Raw genomic sequence first — 16020 nt, forward strand, 5'->3', positions numbered from 1 at the left:
TGTCCTTGAAATAATTCTACGTTTGGTGTCATACTGTGAGAAAATCCAAAATAGAATGTATATAAATGTCTGTCGAGATTAACTTTAATAAATATGTGATTTTCTAAGTGACAAGATATATCGATTGTTATATTATAAAGTTTTAATACTTAGAACTAAATTTTTTTCTGATTAACCTAATAAAGAACTGAATATCGTTTTAAGCCTTTTTACTGAATAAATAATCAAATGATGCTATTTTTCTCTTTTTAAGGTTATAGGTTGTTTATTCTTAGAATCATGATGCTTTATCATCTATTCTAATATGTGTCGAAATATTCATTAATTGACTATATTAATTATAAAGTAAAACCTAGTTGCAGCAATATTGCAATTCGTAAGCTTTCTTTATAACCTCGGAAGTATTTTACAGCATGTAATACTTGTTTGAAATGGTTTATATAAGTTTAATCTGTACAACCTTGGGGTAAAATGTGAACAACTGCGCTATTAGGAGGATGTTAAAGTAGAGGCTATATTTACAGTGTCGTCTTTCAAATCTAGCTGTGCTGTAAACTGATGTTTGCTGTATGCTCCTCCTGATTTGAAATAGATGAAAGAAAATGAACCTATTATCGCCATGGTTCACACATTGATTGAGAACTCGGCGCTAAGACCCCAACTGTACCAGCAAGTAAGGTCTTGGACAGTGAATGATACTGCTTTATCATCTGCAGAACCCCTCAGTGACAGTTTTGGTTTATCCTCAGAGTTACTCATAACATTAGTGTTTTTATTCCATTTTTTGTTTTATGTCTATTTGGAAAAATGCAATTCATCCATGCTTTTCAAGATGCTGCAGTATTCTTGGCATGGCTTCGCTGAACATTTTGCTGTTGAATATTAAATGTGCCATCTTCCTGAAGTTTTTGTGCAGAGTATTTGATTGATATGTACTTGGAGGTCTGCAGTACATTTGCAAAATTTTTACTAGATTTTCGTTAATTTTAATTAACTCTAAAAGCGTTATAACAGATTTTTAGAGGAAACTTTAAAAAAATTTTTTTTGTCCTTTTAGGGGCAGCCCCCCCACCCCAAACCCCCCGGTGCTCAGTGTTTTAGGAATAGATTATATTTGTATGGGAGTTATTGAAATCTAATTTGTGTACTATGGTATGGTAAAACTTGAAGATAGCCATTCCTTAATATACGGAGAGTACCTTCTCCCTGTATTCTTATCATTCTCATGCAGTCATCAAGGTAGTCATTCTTACCCCATTCTTTTCCCTAACTCAACATATGAGCCATGGAGTTGGCTGGCTTTAATTCAGGACCTTGCTAATCTGCAGATCTGCAAAAGAAGTCATTTTATACATTCCTATCCAGTTTTTTTGTATTTCATGGTCTAAATGTTCTTAGCTGTGTGTTTTGCAACATCAGCTTCTTCCACTTGACACCCTCAAATTTCTGTGGCCTCTGACCTGTTCCAATACTTAAAAAATCATACAGAAGAAGAAAATTAATGTAACATGAAAAATGAATATATATTTTGATGAAAATATCTAAAAGCACCTGGTGAAAAGAAACCTTGAGCTCACACTGGCTTTAAGGGCTTCTGGTTTGCTTTAGTCGCCTTGGGGTCTGCATCGTGGGCCATGTAACTGGGAGATTGACCCAGCTGGTGGGAGGGTGACTTATTTCTGAGCACAGTTTTCAAAACATTTAAAGTATATTATATGATTGAGCACAGTTTTTAATTTGCAAAAAAGAGAGAAATTATTAAATATTTAAAGTTAAACAGCTTTACTTTCCAAAAGAAAATGGAATCTTGTCGTTCTTAAGGTCACCAGATTATAGAATCTTGACACTCCATTCCAAAATGCCACACTGAGAACCCTAGCACTTTTTCTGGAATTAACACCTTTTTCAGTGTCTGAAGCTGTCAGTTTGTCATTTTATATATGCTAAATTGACATGAGATCAAAGGCATTTTGTTGTAATAGGTTATGTTTTCATTTTTCACATTTTTCATGTTTTCAGTAAGAGGGGTACCCTGGGTTTTCTCTTTGGTTTGGTTTGTTTTTTCTTTTTTAATTTATCAGTAATCAGGGTTGATGATGCAGAAGTCACAGCTATTGAAATTACTCAGTTGCACCAGAAGTTCGAATTGGAGGTTTTCCAAAAGTGTAGAGATATCTGGAACTGGTCTTATATAGCATCATTGACCTTGAATACCGAAAGAGCAGTAGATTTATATAAGTATGTTTTCTCACATTAATACTTGAAAGAAAAAAATTTGTACAGTACAGGAAGATCTGAGTGTGCTATGTCAGCAGCCATGCCGAGACACGAGATGGGTGACCAGTTGCCAGGTAATGAGTGTTGACTGTCCATGCAGTCAAGTCTAGGGAGACTTTGGGCAGTCCTTTTTCCATCAGCCACTAGTAAAGTACTTAATTATTGCAGGGCTTCATTGTTGGATAAAAGTGACAGTCAGACACATTTCATAAACTCTGGGTGTAAATTTGCATAAACTGAAATTAGACCTTATTTTTTCTCCAGGTTTCCCTTATCATGTTCTTATCCAAAGAAAATCTTGATGAAAGTTTCTATCGTACACTGTTACAGTTTGCCTCTCTGCTGGCGCATTGCAATGCTGTGTTAATAGGTTCCTGAAATTTAGCTGAAAATTCGGTGGCAAGAGAGTGTTTTCATAGCCATTCAGGTTTTCTCTCAAGAGGACCTTCATGTTTGCATTTTCTTAGAAGAAAGAGGACACCTGAGAAATTACCTAGGCAGTGATTTTCTTAAAATTAGTCAAATAAAAAAGACGTAAAACTGAATCGAAACAAATGCTAAATAAGTGAGCAAGTCGAAAAATTCCTCTGCATTTATTACTCTTTGTACCACCTTTCACAATTACATTTTGTGCCAGAGTTTTTATAACATAATTAATGTTGGTGACATTAATCACCTGATAAATAATTATTTTAAGAGATGCTGATATTGGCAAACACCTACAGCCCTTTGAGCAGTTTCGAGTCCTCTTAGGAGATAGTATCTAATTTTATCAAATAGTTCCCCAAAATCCTTTTTGGTGTTTGTAATATATTCATATACTTTAAAATATATACATAGCCCACTGCTTAAACAGGATACTTCAGAAAGTTGAATTTTAATTAACAAAAGTAATTTTGTCTCAACTTAATGCCAAGCTAGTTTAAAAAAAAATAATTAGGTATTTTATTATGAAAAAGCTCTGACTTTCTAAATAAAATACAGCACATGTTATCTAGTCAGTAAAGTTTGTATAATACACTTTGCAAATTGGAGCCTGAGCACAGCTCGAGCTTATGTAACTACAAAGCCCATTTTCATTTACTGTTCTGATGTTGCTGAGGGACTTCAAACACAGGCATCCAAGCCCAGAACTTTTTTGTTTTCTTGGCTAAAGATGAAATTGAAAAACGATAGAAAAGTATTGCCATGAAACGTTATTTTATAAAGAACTTGAGCTAATCAGAATATTCACGAAATTACATTTTTCCTGTTAGTAGGATTTTCATATTCAGGACTAAATAGCAGAGTTCTTCAATTCTAGATGGAAATTGTTTTTTTAATAAATTATATCCATGTTTTCTTAAGAAAAGCTTCAGTAATTATTATCACTAATGGAAAATAGGCCATGCTTAACGCTTAATTATTTAAAGAATAATCTTGGTTTTTTTAATGCTTTTCTTCTGACAGGTAAAAGCAATATATAGTGGGAAGTTAATTATTTTAGGATTTTTGTTAGTTGGTATCTAATAATGAATATCTTTTTTGAATAACTTGATAGAAGGTTTAAATAAATTTTTCAGTGCTACTAAAAATAGAGGCACAACAAAAATGAATCTAATTTACTTGTGGAATATGTTTATATGGCTATAAGGATGTGTCATTCTAAAATTATAACTACACAGCACACATTTTCTTTTTTATAATATACTAACTGATAAGAAAATGAACGTGCAATAAGATTCCTAAATGAAAATAGCATACCAATATCCTAAATATTTATTACAGATTACTAAATTTCCAATTTAAAATACTAATGTTTTTTCTCTTGACCCTGGGATATAGAATATAATTCATATTTTTATCTAAATGTAGCACTGTCCACTAGTTACATTCAAATTATACATTCCATGGTTTAGTAAAGCTGTTTTGCATTTAACTTTAAATATTAAATAAGCAAAGTATATTTGGACATTTAGTAGCTAAAGGCTTTCTATCTTTAATTTCTTATAAATGAGAAGAATTAATTTTCGTGTTGTTTTGCATTTTTTATCATGGATCTAAGCCATTTTCAAACTTGCTCTACATGCCCTTTTTTTTTTCAGATAGGAGTATAACTCTTTTCTTGGATCTAGGTGCTTTAATTCAGAATGACAGTTGACACTTCTCAGGACATATTCATAGTGATCCTTGGATATTTTAAAATAGTACATAAGTGTTGTGACTTTTGCCATTAAATTCATTTTTCATGTGATACTCATTTCTCTGAAAGTCTTGTGGTTTATTAATCACTGTGCATACCCTTAAATAGTCACAGATTCATTTGCATGAGGTACGTGAAAGTAATGTCTTGAAATGAAACACGTAAATCTAGGATTTATTATTGTATGTTTGGAATGCTTACATTTTTAACTTCCTAATTCCCACATTTCTAGATCTATTCAAAGTTGTCTGCTGTTTAAATCATGCCTTCTTCTAAAGATGTAACTGTCAAGCAGTTTCTTACAGAGAGGGCATACATAGTTGTAGCTTATACCTTCTTAGGCATTTGTATATGTACATATGAAATTTAGTTTTCCAACCTAGAATGTAGTTGGGATACGTTACTCCCATCCTCACTTTGAGAAAAAGTGTACCATTTAGTAAACATGCAGTGAGCCCCAATTAAATTTTTCCTACCGTGTTTTTGTTACTGTCTGGCGCTCAATATAAAGTCCAAAGACAGGAGAGAGAGTGAAATACTGCCCGCAGAGGCTGTGATGTGATCTGTGGTATAACTGACTGGGAGGGCTACTGAAATCTTGGTAAGCAGAGTCAGAAATGAGGATTTGTTTGACCAAAAGATATTTGGAAAAAATTGAAGGAAGGATGTTTACACTGAATAATAATTCCTTACGGTATAATAAAAGGTGTCAGTGGACACATATAAACTTATGAAATTTGACTACCCGTAGTTTATAACAGGCTTTCAGCTTTATGAGGTTTTGACTGATTTTCCTCTTTTCAATTAAACCCATCCTTTTCCTCCATTATCTTTTAGTTCTTAAGACAGAAGAACAAGATAAGTCTTTATTGTGTATGTGTGTTTATATATTACGTACATGTATACAGTATGTTGCAGGTTTTGTTAACAAAATTGTACTAAGACGTGTTGGCATTTGAGTGTACACATACACAGTTGTGTGTTATGTGTATACCTTGAAGGATGGCTTTGACTGTTGAAATATGCCTGATTTGAATATTTGATTCAACACAGTTGCTATGATTGTATTTGTCGATTTTTCGTTAAAAGAATGTGTGTCTTACAAATGGAAAATGTAAAGTGCTATATAATTTTGCTTGAATAGCTTATTTTGTTTGACAAGCCTAAGTTAGCATCATTCTTATGTACCTTGCATACCGTATCACTGTGAAATATTTTTCTACTTTTGTAATGATCTGTGTTTGAAGTAAACTTCTAAGAGCATAAGAAGCCTTAAAATCCCATTTTTGTTATTGTTATGTAAATCTAAATATTAAGTGTAGACTAAATAAATATATTTTTAAATATTATTTTTTTAAAGTTGTTATATGGCATTTTTCCTTATAGCTGTCACAAGATGAATGTAGAGGCACATTATACAAATACAGACCTGAAGAAGTCGATATTGATGTAAGTATTAGTAAGCTATATGTTGTCAGTGCTCTGTCATATTCTCTGCCAAAACTTTGGAAATAAGCATGACAGAAAACTTGCTCTTCCTCCCCGCTCTCCCAAATGACATCAAAGAAATTCGCATTTTCTTCTGCTTTTGCACTTAGATTCAATTAAATCCTCGCTCCCCGTCTATTCTCCACCCACCCCTACCCCCATAGTTAGTGCTTAAACATATTAAGAATCACTTAAATGAAAGTAAAAGACTATTTCTGATTTTTAAAAAAATGATAGAGAACTGGAGACAAAGTAAAATTGTCTGTGACTTCTATCACCGCTTCCTTTTTCACTTAAATTTAAGGTTTGGATTTTTTAAAATCTATTTTAGATCGCTGACTTGCCATACATTCTTTTGTATTTATATCTCATTCTTCCCTCCTTTCCTCTGGTTTTTATTCCATTGAGGTGTAGCTCCTCATTTCAATACAGTCCATTTGGTGTAGCTTGAGTTTTGTTGTCTAAAAAAATAAGGTGGTTACTTTAATGGACAAATGGCAAAGAGTGAATTCTCAGGTTTCTTGCTTGCTTGTCATTATGCAGTTAGATTTGGGACATATTTACAGTTTGTCCAGGGTTTTTATTTTCAGATGTTTGGAGGACTGGTTTATTGTAGTATTGAAATTTTATTAGAGTACCCTCTCGTATTTTCATAAAAATTGGGGTAGTACCAAGAATTTAAAACATTAAAACTATTGAAAGTGATTTTTCTCCATTGGCTATCACCAATATTTTTATTTGTATTATTGCAATTAGAAGCAATCTTTTGTTTATATTCTTTTCTCAGAACATAAGAGCACATTTAAAAAATATAAAGCAGAATCCAGCTGGTGTTCTAATTAAGGACAATGTATATCACTTAACCTATCCAGCAATTTGTAGAGAAAAAATCTTAACCACATTGAAATGATTTGTTAAAATCATATGAGACTGCTTGATGACTAATAATATTTTGAATTATGTAGGTTAAATGGTATGGTTGAAATGCTTTTTCACTTTGCATGTTTTTAAGCATTCTATCTTTATAAGCTATACTTTAATTTTTATTTTACTGATTGAAATAAAGATTGACCTGATTAGGTATTCCATGGCTGTTTTAAGTGTGTTTTCTTGTTATACATACCTCAGTTACGGGAGTGACTGCCTTCCTCCAATTACAGGGAAAATAAAAAGTTGCTAATGAAAGACATCTTCTCCTATAACCTAGGCCAAGTTAAGCCGATTATGTGAACAGGATAAAGTGGTACATGCTCTGGAAGAGAAACTTCAGCAACTCCACAAGGAGAAAGTAGGACAATTATGTTTATTATCTACAATTGACGTTACTTTATATGATTATTATCAGGACACTGATAACTATAGTAAAAAAGAATTAATTCGATGATGCAGAACATTAAGTGTAATTATTTTTATTATAATAGTACACGCTTGAGCAAGCTTTGCTATCAGCCAGCCAAGAGATAGAAATGAACGCAGATAACCCAGCAGCCATTCAGACCGTGGTGTTACAGAGGGACGATTTACAAAATGGACTGCTCAGTACGTGTCGGGAACTCTCCCGAGCCACTGCTGTAAGTAGCAGATTTTTTTTCCTAGTAAGAGTCACTGAAATATTATGCACTTCTTTTTTTCTTCTTTCTAATTTATGTATTTTTTAATTGGACTGTCCTTAGGGTTATTCTTCACTATAACAAGAAATTAATTAATAATAAAAATAAGGAGTGATCTTTATTTCTCTATTTAAATAGTAGGCATTTTGTCCTTTGTGACATAGTTGTTTTACAGGGGAGATAAATACTCCTGTTTATGTATCATGCAAATGCAAAATTCTTAACTATGTTAATATTTACTGCATTAAGAAAATAAATATTTTGGTGCCGGCCCCTTGGCATAGTGGCTAAGTTCACCAGTCTGCTTCAGCGGCCCAGGGTTTGCAGGTTCAGATCCCAGGCACAGACCTAGCACCACTCATCGAGCCACGCTGTGGTGGCATCCCACGTGAAATAGAGGAAGACTGACACACATGTTAGCTCAGAGCCAATCTTTCTCACAAAAGTAAAAGGAAAATAAATATTTTGTGGATTTTAGGGGAGTTAGAATAATTTGGGGAAAGTGCTAATTGGATTTATTTAACCAACCATTTCAGTAAAAAGCAGCTGTGAAATGCTTTTAAGAAGCCGTCAACATTACCATGTCATAGCTGCAGTGTGACCTAAGTTTAGATGGTAGGTGTGAGTAACAAATATAATTAGTAGAACCTTTTAACGCATAGTCATGTCACTTAATAAAGAGTCCCTTGAGATTAGCCAATCTAAAAATCTGACTTCGAGTTTATAAATTGAGTGTTTTAAGAGTTTAAACAGTCTGCTTTAGAGCCTATGATGCAGTCATCTCTAAACATAGTAAGAGCACCTGCCCAAGCAGCCCTTTGAAGGAGAAGTCCCAGCAAAAGCCACCTGTTAGAGAAAACTGCTAACACACCCTTGTGTATACTTTCAATGGGCTGTCCAGGGAGCAGCTACCTTTTAAGAAGGTTCACAGACAATACGGCTTAGCTAAGAGAGGTCTTTCCAAGCTGGCAAGATACCAGTATCTCAACAGGGCTTCAATTCCAAACACTAAATTAACATTCCAAACACAAGCTATTTTTAAAGGAATATACCATGGTTTTAAATAAGTCAAAACTTAGTTTTTGTGCTTCTTAAATACCTTATATTTAATATACCTGTTCCTGTTTTTAAAATATTATTTCATTATCTCAGTTGAGTCTCTTAATTATACTGTGATGTTTACATATTTTTTAAGAATTAAGTATCCTTTCAATTGTGACCTTCTTGAAATCAGAACCATATCTTGTTCATCTTTTAGCTCTAGCATTTAGCACTATAGGATATGCATTAAGAATTTGATGAATGAACTGCGTCACTGTTGCAGAGCTAAAAATGCTATGCCTGGAACTCAAATCCAGGTCTTCTAACCATAGTCCTGAGACTTGGCTCTACGTGGATTTTTATAATATAGTCATAAAGAAAATATATGCACCTGATATTTTGTCTGCAATGGAGTAGTGCCTACTTAATCAATGATGGGTAGGATTTAGATGGGAAGAAAGGGGAGGTGAAGGATGAGGGCTGTCCATGAGGGACAGAACACCTTGAACCACGGCACAGAGATGAGAATGTGGGAGATGTGTTTGGAGAAGCAAGAAACAGAACTAACTGACTGACTGGAATAGAGGATCAGGAATATGAGATTAGAAAGGGAATACGAGGTCAAGCTGTCAATGCCAAGCTAATGAAAAGCTCAGTATCGCTATGACAACCTGAGTCAAGTCAAAATTTAGTTAGAAGCTATTTTATGATTTGCTATCTGGTTTGGAAAGTTCTAGGGACGTGGAGCGTTCAGTTGAACCATTACTTCTTCCCTTCCCAAGTGGGTTTAGTAACAAATTTCATCGGTAGGCTTAGAATTTGCTTCATCCTAAGGTTAACTCCAGGCCTGATGGAAGTTTATTAGAAATATTTTAGGGGCCGGCCCCGTGGCCGAGTGGTTACGTTCACGTGCTCCTGGGTGAGGACATGGCACTGCTCATCAGGCCATGCTGAGGTGGCGTCCCACATACCACAACTAGAAGGACCCACAACTAAAAATACACAGCTATGTACTGGGGGTCTTTGGGGAGAAAAAGAAAAAAAGTAAAATCTAAAAAAAAAAAATGTTTTAGTAGAAATTAGTCACATTCGAATATACTGTTGATATCCTATATAAGCACTTTCCTGGTTTTTTTCCCCTTGCCTTCAGCATTATTCAGCGGTCAATTACAAGCCGTCAATATGTTCTTCTAAGACATATCTTGCTACGTAGAATACAAACTGTGTTATTTGTGCCTTTATGTAAACTCACTCAGATTGTAGCTGAAGGCTACAAATGATGTGTAACATCATACTGGGCATATGGTTGGCACTCAGTGGATGTTGATTAGATTTAAATTTGAGTTACATTTATGCCAGCAGAATGCCAAAGGATTCCGCTGATTCTTTCACAGTTGAATCGGGTCATTGGTTCTGATTCAAGTCCTGAGGTATAAAAGATATAATAAAGAGGTGTACCATTAAGGCCTCCATAGATCGAATCTTTGATTCTGAGAACATCTTCTCCTCACCTGGTTGGCCACTAAGGTACATGAAACTAAGATTAACACAAGGTGAACCTGTAAAGCAGTGTTCCCTTTACGTTTTATTTAAATCTTGACAGTACATCTCCTCATCATCTGCCCCATCCCACACACACATGCTCTAAGCACACGGCGCCTTTGTGTCCCCTCCTTGCCTCTACTTCTTTTTATCTGAGTCTGATTAGTGAGAAAGATTGTTATCACAGCCAGTTACACCTGGAAATCTTTCAGCGTGTCGCCGTCTTCGTTTAGGTTCTCTCCTGAAAGCAGAGCCTGAGATGAGGACTGGGTTTGTTTGGGAGATGCTTCCAGGAAGCGGAAATGGGGGTGTGGAGAATGAGACAGGGAGGGGGAGGAGCCAATATGTTTCACTGCTGTCTTGGTTACAACTGTGGGCAATAGGGATTTGACCCCACTGGGGACTTACTGAGGAAATAGGCAGAATGCTTCAGGATTTTCCACTGAACGCCAGGGAGGCTGGGCTATCCTTCACTCTGGTCGAAGTTGCCCCGGGGTCCTTAATTCATTCACACTTCAAACTGCCTTAGCTAGCTTGCCATGAGACACCAGCATGCATGGACTGTAAATGCTTGTTCCTTGAAATCAGGTGGGCAAAGGGCATGTGGTGTGGAGCTCCATAAACATCTGCTACAGTCACCTCTCTTGGGGACATTAGGCCTTATCTCTCTCTACATGTCAGAGAAATATTCTTGTGCTTTATCAGTTCAACAGGTTCTTCTCTTATTCTTCCCAACAATTCAAGGAGCCAGATAAAGCAGATACCATTCACTTATCATAATAGATAGAATTTGTGACTCATCCAATAATGGTAGCAAAATATATTTGTATTTCTGTGTTTTTGACAAACTGACGCATTAACTAAGCTGGATTCTAGATAGGAGGGCCATGCGTAAACAGAGTTTTAGACTACAATGGATATACTAGGGTGTAAGATTGTAAACTTAAAGGGACAGAGAAGCAAGACTAAGGACCTGCCTCTGGTAGAAGCTTGCACATTCAATGTCTTCGTGTACTCATTCACAATATTATAAAGAGCTACTGAGAATCATGGTTATAGCAAAGTAATTTTTACAGTAGATCTGTCAACAACCATGAATTGTCGTGGAATACGATATAACATTCCCCCAAAAAGAGACAGCAAGATGTGATACACCTCCTAATGTGCTGCAGTATAAAAGACCCAACAACACTTACGAGGTATTTTTACCAGGAGATCAAATCTGAATCTCAGCAAGTCTCAGTATCTAACTACAGACTTATAGGAAATAAATACAGGGAACAGAAGAGCTCTCCAAGCAGTACCACAGGGATTCAATTAGCAAAATTCAGAATAGGAGAAATTCTATAGGACAAGTAGCCCATTCTCTTCAACAAATAAGTAGCAAGGGATGGGGGGATTACTATAATTAGAAATGTTTTTTTAAAAAAAGGAATACAGCTTGAAGTCAGCAATTCCAAAAGTCCTATGCACCCCAATGTTCATTGCAGCATTATTTACAATAGCCAAGACATGGAAGCAACCTAAGTGCCCATCAACAGATGAATGGATAAAGAAGATGTGGTATATATGTGCAATGGAATACTACTCAGCTGTAAAACAGAACAAAATCATTCCATTTGCAATAACATGGATGGACCTTGAGGGAATTATGTTAAGTGAAATAAGCCAGATATAGAAGGATAATCTCTGTATGACTCCACTCATGAGGAATTTAAAAATGTGGACAAAGAGAACAGATTAGTGGCTACCAGGGGAAAGATGGGGTTGGGGGTGGGCACAAAGGATGAAATGGTGCACCTACAACATGACTGACAAACATTAATGTACAACTGAAATTTCACAAGATTGTAACCTATCATTAACTCAATAAAAAAATTAATTTAAAAAAAGGAATACATATTAATAATTTAAAAAATAAAAATTTTCCTATTACTTTTCTCATTTTGGTTTCTTTTCTTTGGAAATACACACTGAAGTATTTACAGATGAAAGGAGATGATGCTTGGTGTTTGCTGTAAAATAATCACTCGGGGATTGGATATGGGTGCTGTGGATGGAACCAGATTGGTTCTGTTGTTGTGGGTAACTGTTGAATTCAGGCGCAAGTGGGCACTACTTCTGTGTATATTTTGAAATTTTTATTGTACATGTCTGAGAAAGACTAAAGGAAAATCCTTTGAAAATGCTAACAAAGATGAAGCACAGTAATAGGTTTTTTTTCTTTCCCTTTCCCTGTGTTCTAGCTTTTCTACTTTTATGATTATAAAAGTTTATTATATCTAAAATTTGTACAGTAAAGAGTAGCAACTTTCTTGGAGATGGAATGTAATTTTGTTTCAAAGCCAAGATTAGAGGAGAAACTGAAGATAGGAGTTAAAGATTATAAATAGCCAAGAAGTAGAATGACTATAATTATCATCGACTAGAAATTTGAAATAGAGGCAGCTCCATTAATGTGGCCGATTTAGTTGATCCTCCCTTTACACAGTTTAAATTTGGCCAAATTTTAAAAAGCCAATATAGTCGTTATTAGATAATATAGTAAGTATGTCATGTGCTTAGTAAATAGTGATTTTTCTTTGAGATGCAGTTGTATGATAATGCAAATATGAAAAGACAGATATTCTTTTTTGAAAAATTATTCAAGTAACTAAGCACATTCTTAAAATCTGTGCCAAGAAATCTCTACATCCTGAAGGTAAAGATGAAGTCAGATTAACTTTATTTTAACTGATCTCAAAAGTCAACTGCTTCTAATACCTAGTTGACAGAATTGTTATGGTTGGGTGATAGTGACCAGAAAGTTGCCATTTTTTTGTGTCTAGTCCTCAAAACATAACAGTAAGTTTAAATATTTCAACACTTTCATTTTCTGAGATTTAGCAGTGGACATTAATCAGTAATATTTAAAACTGAAAAGACTTGTTTGAAGCTTAAGAGGCTAATAAATAATCGTACTTCATCTGTACTGTTACCCCCTTCCATTTTGAAACGGAAAGTCTACTGTCAACTCTTTACCAAAGCTTTATGCTTCATTTTTTAAATAGAAAAGCAGAACAGTAAATTAACATTTCTTCGATTAAAACTCAGAAACACTAATTGAAAGGCAAACCAGAAATAAACCAGTCTGCCTGTTAGCTCTAAGCATAATAATGGTAATAATTACTTACATTTATGTGTAGCATTTGTATAACTATTCCCTTGAGTAGATTTTGTTATAAATTGCCATTGATCCTGGACAAGAAGAGGAAAGTTCTTCTTATATTAAAAACTTGGAAATGAATCATTAGTCCTAATCCTTTCTTAATAAGGACCACAGTGTGTGGCAGCTGTAGCTCATTGATCTTTCTGGCAGTCTGGGATTCGGTGCATCTGAGTGTTGCAGACCTGCTTGAAGTTTTCTTTTTCCCACAGTGGCAAGTCTTGTCTTAGTACAGACTATAAAGAAGTAACCACTATTACAGTTTACTTGTTCCATGCCCTAAACTTAGACTAGGCCAAATTTGGTAAAAAGTCTTCTGCCATCCCTGTAACAATCCCACACGTGCACGCCCTTTTTTTTTACCTTTGTTAGAGGATAACACGTTCTCAGGAAAGTACACAGATTAAGTGCATAGATATGGCTGACATTCATATCAAGACATTGAATTTCACTGACGTGCCAGAAGCTTCTCTCCCGATGACTGCCCCCTCCCAAAAACACCACTACCTGACTTTTAAATTATATATTATTGACTTTGCCTGTTTTTGAACTATTTTATAACAGTATAATCATATAGTATATGCTCTTTGGCTTCTTTTAACATTGTGAGGTTTATCTATGTGGTTGCAGATTGCAGGAGTTCATGCATTCTCTTAACAATGTGGCGTGAAACTCCACCTTTTTACTGAAAGCACTATTTCCTGACATGTGCCTGTGATTTTGAGATAATTGTATATTGTCATTACCCCTTTTAATTGCCTTAGTGTACCTATGTAGTCCCTTCTTGACAAAAAATAGTAGGACATATTTAAAGATTTTAACATTACTTGGATAATCTATGAAATTCTTGAGTGGAATCCTCAGTCAGGTGCTAGGAGGAGACTGGTGTTATGCCAGCGCTGCCCCTTTTCTTGCCATCCCCTCTTGCCTTGTGTTCTGTCCACCCATCATGATGTTTAAGGAGCTGAGAGGTAAAGGCGGAAATGGGTAGGCCCAGCAGGGTTATGAGACTCAGGCCAAATGAAACAGTGTAATGGAGGGCTTTCCAGGTTACGGAAACTGAAAGTGTGTTGTGTTTCTTCACTCCTAAAATATTGGTAAAAAAATCTCTAGCTCTCAGTCTCTATTTTTCGTGTGTTTCTGTAAGAAGGACAAGAATTCCTACCATCCTAAAATGATCTTCTATTTCGATGCCCCTACAGCACCTTTGAGCCCACCCTGACCTCTAGCTTTTCTACCAGAGAGGTTAGGTGTGAGCCTGGCAATGCCATCCGACTTATTCTCTGGGCTGCCACGGGGGTCTGTTATCCTCATTTTACCCTCCCTGAAGCCTTCAAAGGCCCATTATTTAGATTCCCAGTTTTTGTGATATAAACAAATTAGAAGATATCTAGAAGCAATTTTTCTTAAAGGAGATTAGTATTGTTATTTGCTCAGGTAAAAACAGTTCGCTGAAGCTAAGTAAGGAGACTAATATTTACACAGTATAGATGAGATAAAAATCTTTAGTCCTTTATCACTGTGCCTTTTTAAAATTCATTGTGAAATCTTTAAAAGAGAACCTCAGGAACTTGAGGTATTGCTGCTTTTTATTTTAAACTGTTAAGATTATTTTAAGTAACCTTTCTTCTGCACTCACTACCCTCTTTCCTTATCCCAAGACTATTGCTGTTGTTAAACTGACATTTCCCAGGGGAGCTTCATTCAGAACAGTTCAAGGCAAGAAATCCAGCAGCGTTTGGTAGTGTTTGTCGGTTGTGTTACACGTGCCAACAGCACACTAGATACTGGTGATAAAATAGTGATCAGGGCTGGCCCAGTGGCGCAGTGGTTAAGTTTGCATGTTCCGCTTCTCAGTGGCCTGGGGTTCGCCAGTTCAGATCCCTGATGTGGACATGGCATCATTTGGCAAGGGCTATGCTGTGGTAGGCATCCCACGTGTAAAGTGGAGGAGGATGAGCATGGATGTTAGCTCAGGGCTGGTCTTCCTCAGCAAGGAGAGGAGGTTTGGCAGTAGATAGCTCAGCACTAATCTTCCTCAAAAGGGGCGGGTGGGCCAGCCCGGTGGCACAGCTGTTAAGTGCGCACATTCCACTTCGAGGCCCTGGGTTGGCCAATTTGGATCCCACGTGCAGACATGGCACCGCTTGGCACACCATGCTATGGTAGGCGTCCTACATATAAAGTAGAGGAAGATGGGCATGGATGTTAGCTCAGGGCCAGTCTTCCTCAGCGAAAAGTGGAGGATTGGCAGCACTTAGCTCAGGGCTAATCTTCCTCAGAAGAAAAAGTAGTGATCAAATAACAGTCCCTGCCCTTAGTTTATCAATTTGTTGACCTCATACCACTCTCCAACATGTAATTAGCCCAAAGAAGAGTGTCTGCACTCCCATAGAATAGCATCCCTGAAACAGAATGATATGGCGTATTTTTGAGCACTTGTAGAATCATTCTATATTCAATAGATGACAGGTAGTTAAAGACCAAGTATGAAAAACAACTCTGTGGGGCCGGCCCGGTGGCACAGTGGTGAAGTTCACACACTCCACTTCGGTGGCCCAAGGTTCACTGGCCCAGATCCTGGCACGGACCTACAGTGGATGCATCACTTATCAAACCACTTCATGGCAGGCATCCCACATATAAAATGAGGAAGATGGGCACAGATGTTAGCT

General features: G+C 36.2%; 1 protein-coding gene across 35 annotated transcripts in view; it reads left to right on the top strand.

Annotated features, from left to right (window-relative positions):
* PLEKHA5 (pleckstrin homology domain containing A5) overlaps positions 1–16020 on the top strand; it is a 231173-nt gene that overhangs the window by 186597 nt on the left and 28556 nt on the right. For 16 of the 35 annotated variants that reach the window (XR_011540318.1, XM_070620707.1, XM_070620715.1 and 13 more), the window contains 3 exons: positions 5846–5908; positions 7155–7235; positions 7369–7518. Coding sequence is in view for 33 of the 35 variants with exons in the window: in XM_070620707.1 (XP_070476808.1) it covers positions 5846–5908; positions 7155–7235; positions 7369–7518 (294 nt within the window). In the remaining 2 variants the exon portion in view is untranslated. Of the gene's footprint in view, positions 1–543; positions 674–5296; positions 5333–5845; positions 5909–7154; positions 7236–7368; positions 7519–16020 lie in introns of those variants that run through there. The other 19 variants (XR_011540317.1, XM_070620710.1, XM_070620706.1 and 16 more) reach the window with 3 other exon arrangements.

This window comes from Equus przewalskii, chromosome 5 (genome assembly GCF_037783145.1).
Source record: "Equus przewalskii isolate Varuska chromosome 5, EquPr2, whole genome shotgun sequence".
In the NCBI taxonomy this organism is placed as follows: domain Eukaryota; kingdom Metazoa; phylum Chordata; class Mammalia; order Perissodactyla; family Equidae; genus Equus; species Equus przewalskii.